The sequence below is a fragment of the Rhinichthys klamathensis genome, unplaced genomic scaffold (assembly GCF_029890125.1).
Source record: "Rhinichthys klamathensis goyatoka isolate OS25496 unplaced genomic scaffold, OSU_Roscu_1.1 h1tg000515l_1, whole genome shotgun sequence".
NCBI classification, from domain to species: Eukaryota; Metazoa; Chordata; class Actinopteri; order Cypriniformes; family Leuciscidae; genus Rhinichthys; species Rhinichthys klamathensis.
This window is the reverse complement of record NW_026606995.1, coordinates 177,021-195,000: the sequence shown is the minus strand read 5'-3', so window position 1 is coordinate 195,000 and position 17,980 is coordinate 177,021. Positions and strand designations below refer to the sequence as shown.

General features: G+C 44.1%; 1 protein-coding gene across 6 annotated transcripts in view; it reads left to right on the top strand.

Moving 5' to 3' along the window:
• The window catches only part of dmxl1 (Dmx-like 1), an 86,944-nt gene that overhangs the window by 2,188 nt on the left and 66,776 nt on the right, over positions 1-17,980 (top strand). For 5 of the 6 annotated variants that reach the window (XM_056238289.1, XM_056238292.1, XM_056238290.1 and 2 more), the window contains exons 3-11: positions 1,384-1,509; positions 2,512-2,586; positions 3,415-3,496; positions 7,675-7,795; positions 7,878-7,944; positions 8,132-8,304; positions 8,837-9,017; positions 9,592-9,760; positions 12,070-12,246. In XM_056238289.1, coding sequence (XP_056094264.1) covers positions 1,384-1,509; positions 2,512-2,586; positions 3,415-3,496; positions 7,675-7,795; positions 7,878-7,944; positions 8,132-8,304; positions 8,837-9,017; positions 9,592-9,760; positions 12,070-12,246 — 1,171 coding nt within the window. The remainder of the gene's footprint in view (positions 1-1,383; positions 1,510-2,511; positions 2,587-3,414; positions 3,497-7,674; positions 7,796-7,877; positions 7,945-8,131; positions 8,305-8,836; positions 9,018-9,591; positions 9,761-12,069; positions 12,247-17,980) is intronic. The other variant, XM_056238288.1, reaches the window with a different exon arrangement.

The following is a 17,980-nucleotide window of genomic DNA, read 5'->3' as shown; positions in this document are numbered from 1 at the left end:
GAGTGAGTGTGTGTGAGTGAGCGTGTGTGAGTGAGTGTGAGTGAGTGTGTGTGAGTGAGTGTGAGTGAGTGTGAGAGTGTGTGTGAGAGTGCGTGTGTGAGTGAGCGTGTGTGAGTGAGCGTGTGTGAGTGAGTGTGTGAGTGAGTGATTGTGAGAGTGAGAGTGTGAGTGAGTGTGAGAGTGTGTGTGAGAGTGAGCGTGTGTGAGTGAGCGTGAGTGTGTGAGTGAGTGAGTGTGTGAGTGAGTGTGTGTGTGTGTGTGTGAGAGAGTGAGCGTGTGTGAGTGAGCGTGTGTGAGTGAGTGTGTGAGTGAGTGTGTGAGTGAGTGTGTGAGTGAGTGTGTGAGTGAGTGTGTGAGTGAGTGTGTGAGTGAGTGTGTGAGTGAGTGTGTGAGTGAGTGTGTGAGTGAGTGTGTGAGTGAGTGTGTGAGTGAGTGTGTTAGTGAGTGTGTGTGTGTGTGTGTGTGTGAGAGAGTGAGCGTGTGTGAGTGAGCGTGTGTGAGTGTGTGAGTGAGTGTGTGAGTGAGTGTGAGTGAGTGAGTGTGTGAGTGAGTGTGTGTGTGTGTGTGTGTGGGTGAGTGAGTGAGTGAGTGAGTGTGTGAGTGAGTGTGAGAGTGTGTGTTTGTGAGTGTGTGAGTGAGTGTGTGAGTGAGTGTGTGTGTGTGGGTGAGTGAGTGAGTGAGTGAGTGTGTGAGTGAGTGTGAGAGTGTGTGTGTGTGTGTGTGTTTGTGAGTGTGTGAGTGAGTGTGTGAGTGAGTGTGTGTGTGTGTGTGTGTGGGTGAGTGAGTGAGTGAGTGAGTGTGTGAGTGAGTGTGAGAGTGTGTGTGTGTGTGTGTGTTTGTGAGTGTGTGAGTGAGTGTGTGAGTGAGTGTGTGTGTGTGTGTGTGTGGGTGAGTGAGTGAGTGAGTGAGTGTGTGAGTGTGTGTGTGTGTGTGTGTTTGTGAGTGTGTGAGTGAGTGTGTGTGAGTGAGCGTGTGTGAGTGAGCGTGTGTGAGTGAGTGTGTGTGAGTGAGCGTGTGTGAGTGAGCGTGTGTGAGTGAGCGTGTGTGAGTGAGTGTGTGAGTGAGTGAGTGTGTGTGTGAGTGTGTGAGTGTGTGAGTGTGTGAGTGAGTGTGTGAGTGAGTGTGTGAGTGTGTGAGTGAGTGAGTGAGTGAGTGAGTGAGTGAGTGAGTGTGTGTGAGTGTGTGAGTGAGTGAGTGAGTGAGTGAGTGAGTGAGTGAGTGAGTGAGTGTGTGAGTGAGAGTGTGTGAGTGAGTGAGTGAGTGAGTGTGAGTGAGTGAGTGAGAGTGAGAGTGTGTGAGTGAGAGTGTGTGAGTGAGTGTGAGTGAGTGTGTGAGAATGAGTGTGAGTGTGTGTGTGTCATGACCTCATGTTTCCTGTTACAGGCGTACGCCTCCGGATGTGACATCGTGATTCTGGGCAGCGACTTTGAAAGAGTCCAGATCATCCCAGGAGCCAAACATGGGAACATTCAGGTGGGGTGTGTGGACTGCTCTCTGCAGGGGGGACAGGTGAGACACACACACACACACTCACACACTCACACACACCCATAACAACCTCAAGGTCACTGGCTCGATACCAGAGGAGATTTCATTGTACTGATGAAAAACATATAGCTTGAATTCAATGCAAATATTATCTGTCATTATGGTGTTTTGCTCTAATTATGTTGATCTTATATACTATCATATACGATAATACTATGATAAATACTATATAGCAAATCTCTTCTGCTTGATTGTCACATAACGATATTATCGTCCAGCTCTAATATGATAAATGCAGCTATCCTTACAAAGATATACAGATATTATAAACATTTTCTGTAAAGCTGCTTTTTTGAAATAATGTGTTTTGTGAAAAGTGCTATATGAATAATTTTGACTTGATCAGTTTTGGGCTGCTTTATTATAGATAACAGGCCAGTTTAGTGGAGTGAAGCATGGCAATGTGAAATTGGGTTTCTTTATTTATGCAAGTGTATAATTCCTTCTTCCGTCAGAACTCAGTCGTCAAACTTTGGACGCAGATTCAAAACTACCAAATATTATCCTTATATTGTAATCAAATGCTGTACTAATTGCTTTGTAACTCAATGAGGGATAGAATCATGTGTGTTTCACCTCTGGCTTCTGAAATGGAATATTTGAAACATGCATTTTCTGTAAAGTGCTTTGAAGTGAACGAGTTTCCAGTGCTGTTCCCGAAGTCCCGATCCTGTAACCCCGACGGCGTTTACATGCCAGACACGTGTTGGTCTAAACTCTAAACGAAGAGCCCTCGCCTCCCTTAATTAAAGCCATCCAGCCGTGTTGTGCTCGCGTTACCGCTCATTGTTCGGTCGAATGCACGAGCGTGGGAACGTTCCTGAAGGAGGGAAGCGCAACAGACGCGATTGAGTCGGTCGAGGCGATGGAGAGCGTTTGAAGGGATCAGTGAAAGGCTTGAACACTCGAGTATCTGAACAGGATTTCTACTGTGCCAACTTTCTAAATCTGCTCTGTTTTCAGATCGCGGCTTCGTACGGAAACATGATCTGTGTGTTTGAGCCGGTGGAGGTCAGTCCGCAAGGGAAAGCACAGAAAGTGAGTTTCTTCTGGACTAAACGTGCTCGGTTTTTTAAGGTGTTCAATGTGGATGATTTTCCTGAAAATAGCTTGAATAGTTGAGCGTGCCGCTTGCAACACCAAGATCATGGGTTCGATTCCCAGGGATTGCATGAACCGATGATCTAATACACTGTACACTGGAGCTCAGACGTAAAACGGAAGGAATAATTATCTGAAAGAATCTCTTCTGCTCACAAAAGCTACACTTATTTGACCAAAAATACTGTAAAAACAGTGAAATATTATTCTAATGTAAATCAGCTGTTTTCTATGTGAATATATAGTAAAGTGTAATTTATTCCTGTGTTTTTCAGCATCATTACTCCAGTCTTCAGTGTCACATGATCCTTCAGAAATCACTCTAATATGATGATCTGATGCATAAGAAACATTTATGATTATTAAAAGCAGTTTGTGGAAACTGTCACACATTTTATTCTTCAGGATTCTTTGATGAATAGAACAGCATTTATTTAGAACAAATCTTTTGTAACATTATTAATGTCTTTACTGCCACTTTTGATCAATTTTATGTGTACTTGCGTAATAAAAAGATAAATTTCTAGATCTTCCTGGCCCTAATCTTATGAACAGTAATGTATCACGGTTTCCACAAAAATATGAAATTAGATATTTTACTTTATTTTTGATCAAATAAATGCAGCCTTTGTTTTCTTTCAAAAACATACAAATCGTACTTATTCCAGACGCTTGACGCCCAGTGCACACCTTGACATTAAAGCATCTGACAAATGGCTGCGTGTAAGTGACGTACCATGTGATGTTTGGTGTTGTTCTGTCCAGCAGAAGCTGAACTATCATTGGCAGAAGAGCGGGCAGTTCGTCCTGCAGTCCGTCGCACAGATCCTGGCGTGGCACCCGACCGGTACGTGAGAGTACACAACTGCCTTACTCGAGTGAAGTACAGATACTACTGGTCAAACATTACTCCATTACAAGTAAAAGTTGTAAAGCCTGATTTTTACTTAAGTAAAAGTACCGAAGTACTTGAGTATCAAAAGTAAAGGCATTGTTTTATTATTGTTGCATTGTTGTATGTAACCCTTCAGAAGCAGTGAATACACTGACCAGTTTGTAGTATCTGTGGAATTAAGAGCTTTTAGAATGTTATAAATCCTATAGAAATTAAACAACTGAATTGACAAAAACAGACAGCCATAATCATCTTCATTTTCTTTATTTAACGCTCCTACTACCCCACAACAGAAGTACACATCTATGTGTATCCATTCATGCACATTGAATCAAGTGGTCTGTAAATACAGACTGATCAGAAAAAAAGCTTCACACCCATAGCTGTACACCTGCCCAACAGCAACACTGCTTCAACAAACAGCAGAACTCTTTATTTATGGTTCTTGCAAAGAGATTGATTCTTCAAAGGTGGAAACTGGACCAATTCCCAACATTCGATGTACTGCTTAGTGAGCATTATTCATATTGAGAAGCTATGATTTATTAACATGATTTCTCTAACGCTGTTCTCTAACGCTGCTCTGTTCTCTAACGCTGTTCTCTAACGCTGTTCTCTAACGCTGTTCTCTAACGCTGTTCTCTTCTCTAACGCTGTTCTCTAACGCTGTTCTCTTCTCTAACGCTGTTCTCTAACGCTGTTCTCTTCTCTAACGCTGTTCTCTAACGCTGTTCTCTAACGCTGTTCTCTAACGCTGTTCTCTTCTCTAACGCTGTTCTCTTCTCTAACGCTGTTCTCTTCTCTAACGCTGTTCTCTTCTCTAACGCTGTTCTCTTCTCTAACGCTGTTCTCTAACGCTGCTCTGTTCTCTAACGCTGTTCTCTAACGCTGTTCTCTAACGCTGTTCTCTAACGCTGTTCTCTAACGCTGTTCTCTAACGCTGTTCTCTAACGCTGTTCTCTTCTCTAACGCTGTTCTCTAACGCTGCTCTGTTCTCTAACGCTGTTCTCTAACGCTGTTCTCTTCTCTAACGCTGTTCTCTAACGCTGCTCTGTTCTCTAACGCTGTTCTCTAACGCTGTTCTCTAACGCTGTTCTCTAACGCTGTTCTCTAACGCTGTTCTCTAACGCTGTTCTCTAACGCTGTTCTCTTCTCTAACGCTGTTCTCTAACGCTGTTCTCTTCTCTAACGCTGTTCTCTAACGCTGCTCTCTTCTCTAACGCTGTTCTCTAACGCTGTTCTCTGTTCTCTAACGCTGTTCTCTAACGCTGTTCTCTAACGCTGTTTTCTTCTCTAACGCTGTTCTCTAACGCTGTTCTCTAACGCTGTTCTCTTCTCCAACGCTGTTCTCGAACGCTGTTCTCTAACGCTGTTCTCTTCTCTAACGCTGTTCTCTAACGCTGTTCTCTTCTCTAACGCTGTTCTCTAACGCTGTTCTCTTCTCTAACGCTGTTCTCTTCTCTAACGCTGTTCTCTTACGCTGTTCTCTTCTCTAACGCTGTTCTCGTCTCTAACGCTGTTCTCTAACGCTGTTCTCTTCTCTAACGCTGTTCTCTTCTCTAACGCTGTTCTCTTCTCTAACGCTGTCCTCTTACGCTCTTCTCTAACGCTGTTCTCTTCTCTAACGCTCTTCTCTAACGCTGTTCTCTTCTCTAACGCTGTTCTCTTCTCTAACGCTGTTCTCTAACGCTGTTCTCTTCTCTAACGCTGTTCTCTTCTCTAACGCTGTTCTCTTACGCTGTTCTCTTGTCTAACGCTGTTCTCTAACGCTGTTCTCGTCTCTAACGCTGTTCTCTTCTCTAACGCTGTTCTCTTCTCTAACGCTGTTCTCTTCTCTAACGCTGTTCTCTTCTCTAACGCTGTTCTCTTCTCTAACGCTGTTCTCTAACGCTGTTCTCTTCTCTAACGCTGTTCTCTTACGCTGTTCTCGTCTCTAACGCTGTTCTCTAACGCTGTTCTCTAACGCTGTTCTCTTCTCTAATGCTGTTCTCTAACGCTGTTCTCTTCTCTAACGCTGTTCTCGAACGCTGTTCTCTAACGCTGTTCTCTTCTCTAACGCTGTTCTCTAACGCTGTTCTCTTCTCTAACGCTGTTCTCTTCTCTAACGCTGTTCTCTTACGCTGTTCTCGTCTCTAACGCTGTTCTCTAACGCTGTTCTCTTCTCTAACGCTGTTCTCTTCTCTAACGCTGTCCTCTTACGCTCTTCTCTAACGCTGTTCTCTTCTCTAACGCTCTTCTCTAACGCTGTTCTCTTCTCTAACGCTGTTCTCTTCTCTAACGCTGTTCTCTTACGCTGTTCTCTTGTCTAACGCTGTTCTCTAACGCTGTTCTCGTCTCTAACGCTGTTCTCTTCTCTAACGCTGTTCTCTTCTCTAACGCTGTTCTCTTCTCTAACGCTGTTCTCTTCTCTAACGCTGTTCTCTTCTCTAACGCTGTTCTCTAACGCTGTTCTCTTCTCTAACGCTGTTCTCTTACGCTGTTCTCTTCTCTAACGCTGTTCTCTAACGCTGTTCTCTAACGCTGTTCTCTTCTCTAACGCTGTTCTCTTACGCTGTTCTCGTCTCTAACGCTGTTCTCTAACGCTGTTCTCTTCTCTAACGCTGTTCTCTTCTCTAACGCTGTTCTCTTCTCTAACGCTGTCCTCTTACGCTCTTCTCCAACGCTGTTCTCTTCTCTAACGCTGTTCTCTAACGCTGTTCTCTTCTCTAACACTGTTCTCTTCTCTAACGCTGTTCTCTTACGCTGTTCTCTTGTCTAACGCTGTTCTCTAACGCTGTTCTCGTCTCTAACGCTGTTCTCTTCTCTAACGCTGTTCTCTTCTCTAACGCTGTTCTCTTCTCTAACGCTGTTCTCTAACGCTGTTCTCTTCTCTAACGCTGTTCTCTAACGCTGTTCTCTTCTCTAACGCTGTTCTCTAACGCTGTTCTCTAACGCTGTTCTCTTCTCTAATGCTGTTCTCTAACGCTGTTCTCTTCTCTAACGCTGTTCTCTAACGCTGTTCTCTTCTCTAACGCTGTTCTCTTCTCTAACGCTGTTCTCTTCTCTAACGCTGTTCTCTAACGCTGTTCTCTAACGCTGTTCTCTTCTCTAACGCTGTTCTCTAACGCTGTTCTCTTCTCTTACGCTGTTCTCTGACGCTGTTCTCTGACGCTGTTCTCTGACGCTGTTCTCTGACGCTGTTCTCTTCTCTGACGCTGTTCTCTTCTCTAACGCTGTTCTCTAACGCTGTTCTCTTCTCTTACGCTGTTCTCTTACGCTGTTCTCTTACGCTGTTCTCTTACGCTGTTCTCTAACGCTGTTCTCTGACGCTGTTCTCTGACGCTGTTCTCTGACGCTGTTCTCTTCTCTGACGCTGTTCTCTTCTCTAACGCTGTTCTCTAACGCTGTTCTCTAACGCTGTTCTCTTACGCTGTTCTCTTACGCTGTTCTCTTACGCTGTTCTCTTACGCTGTTCTCTAACGCTGTTCTCTAACGCTGTTCTCTAACGCTGTTCTCTAACGCTGTTCTCTAACGCTGTTCTCTAACGCTGTTCTCTAATGCTGTTCTCTTCTCTAACGCTGTTCTCTAACGCTGTTCTCTTCTCTAACGCTGTTCTCTAACGCTGTTCTCTAACGCTGTTCTCTAACGCTGTTCTCTAACGCTGTTCTCTAACGCTGTTCTCTAACGCTGTTCTCTAACGCTGTTCTCTTCTCTAACGCTGTTCTCTAACGCTGTTCTCTAACGCTGTTCTCTAACGCTGTTCTCTAACGCTGTTCTCTTCTCTAACGCTGTTCTCTAACGCTGTTCTCTTACGCTGTTCTCTTACGCTGTTCTCTAACGCTGTTCTCTTCTCTAACGCTGTTCTCTAACGCTGTTCTCTAACGCTGTTCTCTTCTCTAACGCTGTTCTCTAACGCTGTTCTCTAACGCTGTTCTTTAACGCTGTTCTCTAACGCTGTTCTCTAACGCTGTTCTCTAACGCTGTTCTCTAACGCTGTTCTCTTCTCTAACGCTGTTCTCTAACGCTGTTCTCTAACTCTGTTCTCTAACTCTGTTCTCTAACGCTGTTCTCTAACGCTGTTCTCTTCTCTAACGCTGTTCTCTAACGCTGTTCTCTTCTCTAACGCTGTTCTCTAACGCTGTTCTCTTCAGGTACGTGTCTCCTGACGGGCTCGACGAGTCTTCAGCTGTGGTGTAACGTGTGTGTCAGTGCAGATCCTGAAGATGAGGCCGTGGGTCCTCAGCGCTCCTGGAGAAGCATATGGCAATGCAAGTCAGTGTTCGTCCTTCACGTCACTCTGAGTTTCTCTGAATACACTCGAACCGCTCCGGTAAAATCTCTATGGATGTTACAGGTCCGCCGCTTCGACTCACTTCATCAAGTTTTCCCCTGACGGAGAGTTTTTTGCGACCGCAGGACAGGTTCGTGCTTGTACATGTGTGATATGTGCACTTAATGACTCCATATTTTCCAGGAAGTCATTTGACAGCTTTGTGTTCGCTATTCACCCAAAATCTTGCAATCCTTGATTTGAATATGCCGTCTGTTTATTTACAACAAGAAACATCCATTTCATATCCGATCAGTCGTGAGTGTGTGTTGTTGCAGGACGACTGTTTGGTGAAAGTGTGGTACAGCACCAGCAAATGGCAGGCGGACGTCACCAAGCTCTTCACCCCGCTCGACCTGCGCTCCGAGATCAACTTCTCCTTCATTTACCTGGCTCACCCTCGCTCCGTCACCGGCTTCTCCTGGAGGAAGACCAGCAAACACATGCCCAGGTGAGTCCAGCCTCAAAGTCTCGGCCTGCAGACGACCTTACACCATTCAATTTAACATTTCATTTAATATTCAGCAATAATATTGATCTCGCGGCAAGTGCACAGCACCAGAGAGTCATCCTGGCGGCTAAATGGAAAGTACATAATCAAGTTCACAAATATTACACCATTTAAACATTATTAAAAATACATACTGAGTTACTAAAACAATCTTTGTTAAAGAAAACACTTGTTTGTTCTCAGTTAGAACGTTCTTGTTTCCTAATTTCAAGATCTGAGATGAATTATCCATTGTTGCTTTTACAGCTACAAAGCTGGAGCACTAAGTGATATTCAGTCACATTACACACTTGTAACATTAAATAAAGCACATAAACAATGCCTGAGGTTATCATTGCCACACTTTGTGTTTCTTGTTCCGGCGCGACGTCGCAGAAAAATAGAAACCATTTCTAAAATAGAATCGTCGCGGCTGGTTAGGACACGGTGTGACGCTCTCTCTGACCGCCCGTGTGTGTGTGTGTTCCTCCAGAGGAGTGGTGTGTAACGTGCTGCTGACCTGCTGCAAGGACAGTGTGTGTCGACTGTGGGCCGAAACGCTTCTGCCCAGCGACTGCCTGCTGTCCGGACTCAGACACAACCACTGCAACAACGACAAGACCAACAACATGAAGAAGTCGTCCAGCAACACCCTGAGCCAGAGCCCGATGGAGGTGAGGAAGCAGAGATGAATACTAAATAACAAAGTTAAAGTCTAACAGTGGTATTCAGGTACAGAAATTAATAATTAAGCCTAAATGTAAAATTACACTATTTGTTCACTTTAGAAATTAAATATAGTTTCATCTTTGTTTAAGCTGTATTTTGTTGTTTTATTAACATTAATGACAGACGACAGTAGCAATATTAGTCTGCTGTCACTTTAAGACCGAATAAACTGTCAAACATCCGGTTTCTTTCTGAACTGTTCACTCATGACAGAACCAAGAGAACACTTGCCCAGACGGGTGTTTAGACATGATGTCATTGTCATTGACATAATAATTGTGTGGATGTGTGTGTTCAAGGGCAAGGAAACGCGAAAGAGGAATCAGTTCGGTGTTCAAGCGCTGTGTGAAACATGCCCCTCTCTCTCTCTCTCTCTCTCTCTCTCTCTCTCTGTGTGTGTGAGAGTCCCGATTTTCGCCTCTTCTTCCGCGTTGAATTGATCCGTTAATCGCATGCGTGCCGAGCCGTGGGATCCGTTGCCCCCCTAGTGTTCACTGATGAACGACTCTCTGTCCACAGCTGAACCTGAAGCCGTCGTGGAGAGAGGAGGTGAGGAGTTTATCTCAGCTCTCGTACACCGGTCCTCTTCCACAGCAGCAGAACAAACACTACACACACCGTGCCAACATCACGCACGCCAACGCCCTGTGCCACTTCCACATCGCTGCCAGCATCAACCCAGCCACAGGTAACATGACCTCAGTGATGCTGACTGACACTCACATGACCGTCAGTGATGCTGACTGACACTCACATGACCTCAGTGATGCTGACTGACACTCACATGACCTCAGTGATGCTGACTGACACTCACAGGACCGTCAGTGATGCTGACTGACACTCACATGACCTCAGTGATGCTGACTGACACTCACATGACCGTCAGTGATGCTTACTGACACTCACATGACCTCAGTGATGCTGACTGACACTCACAGGACCGTCAGTGATGCTGACTGACACTCACATGACCGTCAGTGATGCTGACTGACACTCACATGACCTCAGTGATGCTGACTGACACTCACATGACCTCAGTGATGCTGACTGACACTCACATGACCGTCAGTGATGCTGACTGACACTCACATGACCTCAGTGATGCTGACTGACACTCACAGGACCGTCAGTGATGCTGACTGACACTCACAGGACCGTCAGTGATGCTGACTGACACTCACATGACCGTCAGTGATGCTTACTGACACTCACATGACCTCAGTGATGCTGACTGACACTCACATGACCGTCAGTGATGCTGACTGACACTCACATGACCGTCAGTGATGCTGACTGACACTCACAGGACCGTCAGTGATGCTGACTGACACTCACATGACCGTCAGTGATGCTGACTGACACTCACATGACCTCAGTGATGCTGACTGACACTCACATGACCTCAGTGATGCTGACTGACACTCACATGACCGTCAGTGATGCTGACTGACACTCACAGGACCGTCAGTGATGCTGACTGACACTCACATGACCGTCAGTGATGCTGACTGACACTCACATGACCTCAGTGATGCTGACTGACACTCACATGACCGTCAGTGATGCTGACTGACACTCACATGACCGTCAGTGATGCTGACTGACACTCACATGACCGTCAGTGATGCTGACTGACACTCACATGACCGTCAGTGATGCTGACTGACACTCACATGACCGTCAGTGATGCTGACTGACACTCACATGACCTCAGTGATGCTGACTGACACTCACATGACCTCAGTGATGCTGACTGACACTCACATGACCGTCAGTGATGCTGACTGACACTCACATGACCTCAGTGATGCTGACTGACACTCACAGGACCGTCAGTGATGCTGACTGACACTCACATGACCGTCAGTGATGCTGACTGACACTCACAGGACCGTCAGTGATGCTGACTGACACTCACATGACCTCAGTGATGCTGACTGACACTCACATGACCGTCAGTGATGCTGACTGACACTCACATGACCTCAGTGATGCTGACTGACACTCACAGGACCGTCAGTGATGCTGACTGACACTCACATGACCTCAGTGATGCTGACTGACACTCACATGACCGTCAGTGATGCTGACTGACACTCACATGACCGTCAGTGATGCTGACTGACACTCACATGACCGTCAGTGATGCTGACTGACACTCACATGACCTCAGTGATGCTGACTGACACTCACATGACCTCAGTGATGCTGACTGACACTCACATGACCGTCAGTGATGCTGACTGACACTCACATGACCTCAGTGATGCTGACTGACACTCACAGGACCGTCAGTGATGCTGACTGACACTCACATGACCGTCAGTGATGCTGACTGACACTCACATGACCGTCAGTGATGCTGACTGACACTCACAGGACCGTCAGTGATGCTGACTGACACTCACATGACCGTCAGTGATGCTGACTGACACTCACATGACCGTCAGTGATGCTGACTGACACTCACATGACCTCAGTGATGCTGACTGACACTCACATGACCGTCAGTGATGCTGACTGACACTCACATGACCGTCAGTGATGCTGACTGACACTCACATGACCGTCAGTGATGCTGACTGACACTCACAGGACCGTCAGTGATGGTGACTGACACTCACAGGACCGTCAGTGATGCTGACTGACACTCACATGACCGTCAGTGATGCTGACTGACACTCACAGGACCGTCAGTGATGCTGACTGACACTCACATGACCGTCAGTGATGCTGACTGACACTCACATGACCGTCAGTGATGCTGACTGACACTCACATGACCTCAGTGATGCTGACTGACACTCACATGACCGTCAGTGATGCTGACTGACACTCACAGGACCGTCAGTGATGGTGACTGACACTCACAGGACCGTCACTTCCGATCCAAAACTGTTCTGCTGTCGCTCTTGACTCGCACCTCTCTCTGTTACTCTTTCAAACCTGTTGTCGAAACACGAGAGCCACCGGCCTGTGTAATGTGTGTGTGCGCAGACATCCCTCTGCTGCCCTCCATCTCGGCCATGAGCGGCGCGGATGAGGAGGAACCGGGCGGCTCCTTCACCGTCCACTGGCTCAACAACAAGGAGCTGCACCTGACGCTGAGCATGGAGGTGTTCCTGCAGCAGCTGCGGAGCCGAGACGAGCCGAACGGCCCCGCTGAGCCATACGGTACTGTCCCCTCAGGGCCTCACAGGCTGATCACCACACCAACGTGAGAGGGACACACACTGGGAGGAACAGTTTCATGCCACCTGTCTAGTGTCGTCACAAAACTCACGGTTCAAATCATTTTTGGATTTTGGGCCTCGGATCAGATAATTTTTTGAAGGAAAAAAAAAACATATATATATATGGGGGGCAGGGCATAGGCAGTATAGGCAAATGCTAAGGGCGCAAGCGCCTTATACCCTAAGGGGGGCGCCAGAGCCGCGTGAGGAACTTTCCGCTTTTATTGTACTTCATTAACACTGCAACGAGTGGAGCAATTACATTAGGCTGCCAGTGGCGCAAAAAGTGGGTATACCGGTATGTGTAGCGGAGTAGGCGCCCTCATAAGATTTCATCATAGAATTTTGACAGGGGACCCCCGTCCAATAATATCGCGAGCGGGCGCGGGCGTCGTGAGCGCTGAGCGAACAGGCACGAGTAGTGAGTTGTCGTCGAAAAAGATGGATAAAGCAAAAAAGCGGCGGGGGGCTAAAATAGAAATAGCCCATTCGTTTTGTTTTGCTTAATCGGCGGCGCTGGGTTAGTGCTGGTGTAATGCATTGGTCAAAACAAAGTCAGCGTTAGCTTTTTTTCTGACGCCGCATGAAACGCGTAGATCAGCGGCCCATTGGTTGTTTTCTTGATTGACACTGGGCTGGCCCAATCACATCTTTAATGTGAAGTATAGAAAAATACTCTTTCTATAGAAATTAGTACAAAACTCATCAAAGTTTCCTTTGAATTTGAATTTTTCTTTGTTTAATTTGAACACTGAATATGGGTTGGAGCTTTTAATTTTTAACTCTCAAAGTGCTCCAGATTGATGAATTTAACATTAAAATGCACAAATTTTTCTTACGGGGGAGCATGCCCCCGAACCCCCCTAGCCTTGTAGCAGCCTAATGGATTAGTAATAATAGTAGTGGTGGTAATTTTAATTTATCTACTACAAGTTACATGGGCAGATAAAATGTATTTGTACAATGCAACTATGTAGGATGATTGAAATATCCTTGAACGTTCTTTTTTTAGCATTTGCATAAACAAATTATTACAGTTCAAGTCATAATTTGCATAAGGGGGGGCGCAAAAATCAATCTCGCCTAGGGCAACTAAAGGGCTAGAGCCGGCCCTGATGGGGGGGTTGAAGTTCACTTCAAGTTTTTCGATACCACATCAAAAACTACTAGCCTAACTGATAAACAGGGGCGGCGCCAGATCATTTTTAACGCAGGTGTTGAGGGGGTGCTAGATCATTGACAGGGGGAGCTGCGCAATTATATATATATATATATATATATATGGAAACTGCGGTCTTCCAACCTTTTACTATCGTGTCAATTGATTTTGATTAATATGCGGGTAACACTTTACAATAAGGTTCCATTAGTTAACAGTAGTTAATGCATTAGTTAACATGAACTAACCATGAACAACATCTCTGTTCAGCATTAGTTAATATTTTTTAATGCTAACTTACACACATACTAATGCTGAACAGAGATGTTGTTCATGCTTAGTTCATGTTAACCCTTTAGAACCTGAAGCTAAAATAGGTGTTTTTCACACATTTTGATTTTTCTACTGTAAAATTCTAAAATAATGTGCTATCTTCATGTGCAAGGTGTCATCTTTTTCAGAAAAAGATTAGCTTTCAACAAATTACAGTTATTGACCATTATTGTGTGTGGTGAGTTTGTAAATAGAATTTAAATAGACAAAAAAAATTAAAAACGAGAATACATTTTCTGATTTTTATTTAGAAAAAAAAAACAGAAAAATCAAACGAAAGGAACTAACACTTTAAAGTTGAAAAATGAAGTATAATACATCAGATACAAGTCTTTTTTTGTGACATTGGGTTGCACAGTTTTCATTTAGGACACTTTTTTTTCATACACGCACACATACAAATGCGTCCATTCATAGGCACACACACATACACATGCACACACCACATGTAAAGATACGTGAAAGAGTAACGGCCATCCGCCTCCCAAATTTAATTAAAAATCATCCCAGTCCCCTCTTCTGCTGTCTACCACTTCTTTCGCGATGTATTTGTTAGTTTATTTTACTATTTTATGCAATCCAAAACACTCTAACCTGCCACGCTTAGTATCTCTCTGTTCAAATCCTTCCTTCCCGCTCTGCCAGAAAGCTGCCGACCGTATATTGCCGAAAAGCGCATGTTGTCTACTGTCAGGGGCAATTTGAATGGTTTTGATAGTGCGAACGGTTGAAGAGTTACGGTACAATGAATACAGCTTGCTGGTCTGTGTCGGCGACGACACAGCCGGTTCTAAAGGGTTAACTAATGCATTAACTAATATTAACATTAATGACAGACGACAGTGGGAATATTAGTCTGCCGTCACTTTAAGACCGAATAAACTGTCAAACATCCGGTTTCTTTCTGAACTGTTCACTCATGACAGAACCGAGAGAACACTTGCCCAGACGGGTGTTTAGACATGATGTCATTGTCATTGACATAATAATTGTGTGTGTGTGTTCATTATGTGTGTGTTCAAGGGCAAGGAAACGCGAAAGAGCAATCAGTTCGGTGTTCAAGCCTCTCTCTCTCTCTCTCTCTCTCTCTCTCTCTCTCTCTCTCTCTCTCTCTCTCTCTCTCTCTCTCTCTCTCTCTCTCTCTCTCTCTCTCTCTCTCAAGAAAAAACATGTCCAAATGATAAACTTACACTCTATGATGGTTAAATTTACTGTCATATGAGATTTAGGTCACACTAGAGCACTAGATGTTCATAAATATTGCGTGGGTAATAAAGCTGTCGTGTGTGACATTTGTGCACTAATAAGCCTGTGAGGATTCGCATGCATCAAAAATGCTTTTCTTACTTAGTATTTTTGTCTTGTTTCCAGTCCAAATATCTACAAATTCTTAAATCAAGATGCATTTACTAAAGTAGTAAAATGCCATAAAATATAATGTCTTGTTTTCTGGGGAAATCAATCAAAATTAAAAGAGTTGTTGCTTAAAAAAAAGCTAATTAGCTGCCAATGGGGAAAGAAAAATAATGTTAATTCAAACAGAGACAAGCCCCAGAAAACAAGACATAATATCTTATTGCATTTGACTACTTTAGTTAATGCATCTTGATTTAAAGGTGCATTGTGTAATATTTAGGAGGATCTGTTGACAGAAACGCCGGGTCGGCGCCAGGACATACGGAACGAGGGGGCCTCGATGTGTCACTGGGGGGGGGGGCTACCTCTCCCAACCTCAATAATAATAATAATAATAATACACCCACTTTTAATTAAAAAAAAAACAACCACCATCATGCCACCATATACCCGACGTGACGATACAGTGCAACTCAACATAATATTTTTTCGACATATGTTATTACGACATAATATCTGTTATTTCGACATCATATCTCGCTATTTCGACATAATAACTGCGGGGACATTCTAATCTGCATTTAGCCAAGCGTTCTTATAATGGTTTTCTATGGGAGGAAAATGCTTAATGTGTAGGCTAATTAAACATTAATATTCTTGGCTTATCTGATTTTTTTGTACTTTATAGCACTTTATTATGATTTTCGTATCATAGGCCTTGTTTACACTGGCTGTGTCTGAAATCTCCCACTATTCACTATATAGTGGACTATATAGTGAGCTCGCCATTTTGTAGTGCTGTCCGAATGTATAGTGATGATTATTATACCCTATATAGTCCACTCAATGTATCCCAGAATGCATTTTGAAAAGTAGTGTACAAACGATGGTCACTAACCCAAACCCTACATACCATCATGCATTGCGCTGATCGTAAAAGACCTATGAGCTTCATCTTTAACTTACAATTTGACGACGTCTCGCTAGCGTAGCAAGAACAGCACGTCGTTTTCTGTGTCTAGAAATCCTGTTTCTTTTGCTAATCCGCAAAATCTTCTGAATCACGAGAACAAACAAACAAAAAAGATAAATATTGAGTGGCATCTCCACAGAGTAAAAGCTGTTTTATTAAGAGTATTATGAGCAAGATATTTGATAACGTAGACCTGTTTTTTTTTCCCTAATGTCGACAGGCAAGAGAAAACGGTGTGGCGCGAAAATGAAAATATATGAAATATGTGTGTATTCATTTTATTTATGTTTATAAGTTATAATCATGTGTGGAGTAACGCATTATAACAGAAACAGCAAGAAATGACTTTTAATTTTACAATTTTGGAGAAATAAGCTCAATATAATGTAATGTATTTATATAAAAAAAAATCTATTTAGCCCAGAGCTGGCTCGGCACCAGCTGACAGATGATGGCGCGTTTAATCAACGGCGCCGAGAGACGATCGAGTAGTGTCCGAAAGTGGTGTTTCTATTATGCTGGTGAGCTCACTATATAGTCCTCTACTCCCTACCCCCTACATAGGGGTTAGGGAGTAGTGGTTTGAGTGGAGATTTCGGACACAGCCACTGTCAGTGAAATGTGACCCAATTCCGACTTTTTACTCGTATGCGACACAGATCGGATGTGTTCTATGACAGTGTAAACAGGAAAAAAACGCATGCATTCGGATATTTCGAGATCGGTTTCAGGCCTAGTTCATATGTGGAAATAAATCAGATGTAAATCGGATATGTGCCAATGCGACTGTCATGTAAACAGGCAGATGGGATTTTCCGAGGCATTAGGGTGCGTCTCCGCGGTTTAATGACGAGAGAAACCCCGACGCGCGTCTGCGGATGGACGGATGTAGTGGAGGCTAAACGCACGTTTGGATGTTTGGCCGTTTACGCACCTCCCAATATTGGAAATAGCGTTTACCCACCTCTAAATAGCCTGTAGTTCCTAAGACATTTTAAATTAAGCTTATGTCGTTTTAGTTTCATATTGTTAATTATTAGTGTCATAGGTTGTTAAAACTAAGACGAACTCTTTCATATTGCGCTGCATTACTGTCAGTGTTGTTGACTTTTACTGACGGACGGGACGGTAAGGTTGCGCTGTTGACGCTCGCGCAGCCTCTCGAGGAGAAATCTACACAAATGAGCGCACACACACACACACACACACACTCAGTTAACCAGTTAACAACATACTGCCTATAAGAAATCTAAATGTGGAGTTTTTATATATTTAACATATGTTAAGCAACCTCAATTATTTTTCCTGAACACCATCACGATTGAAAATGTGACATTTCCTACAACAGTTCAATAAACAGTTAAAATTAAGTCACTTACATTTTAGATGCAATATTGTCTATTTTTGTTCTGTTTCAGCAGCGAAAATATTTCCAAACTAAAATCACAGCAGAACCACGGCGGATCTCACATGCTGCGTCCCAATTCGCATACTATCCGTCCTAAATAGTATTCGAAAATAGAATTAGTACGTCCCAAATCGTAGTATGTTGAAATGAGTGTCCCAAAGAGACCCGGATGGTCTACTATATCCGGTCAGAATCCGAAGTGCAGATCGATGCGCACTCTAACGGCTGATATTGCCCACAACCCATCGCGCGTTGGACGAGGATTCGGTTAGAACTACAAACACGAGTGAAAAGTGTTCAAAAACTACAGACATGGAGGACGCGCGAGTCCGACGGTTATGTAGAGAGGTTTAGATAAAGGGGTTTGAGTGATTAATTATCAGTATCTAACCTGGCGAAAATGTATTTATTCAATGTTGTCCACATTATATTGCATCTGCAGCAGC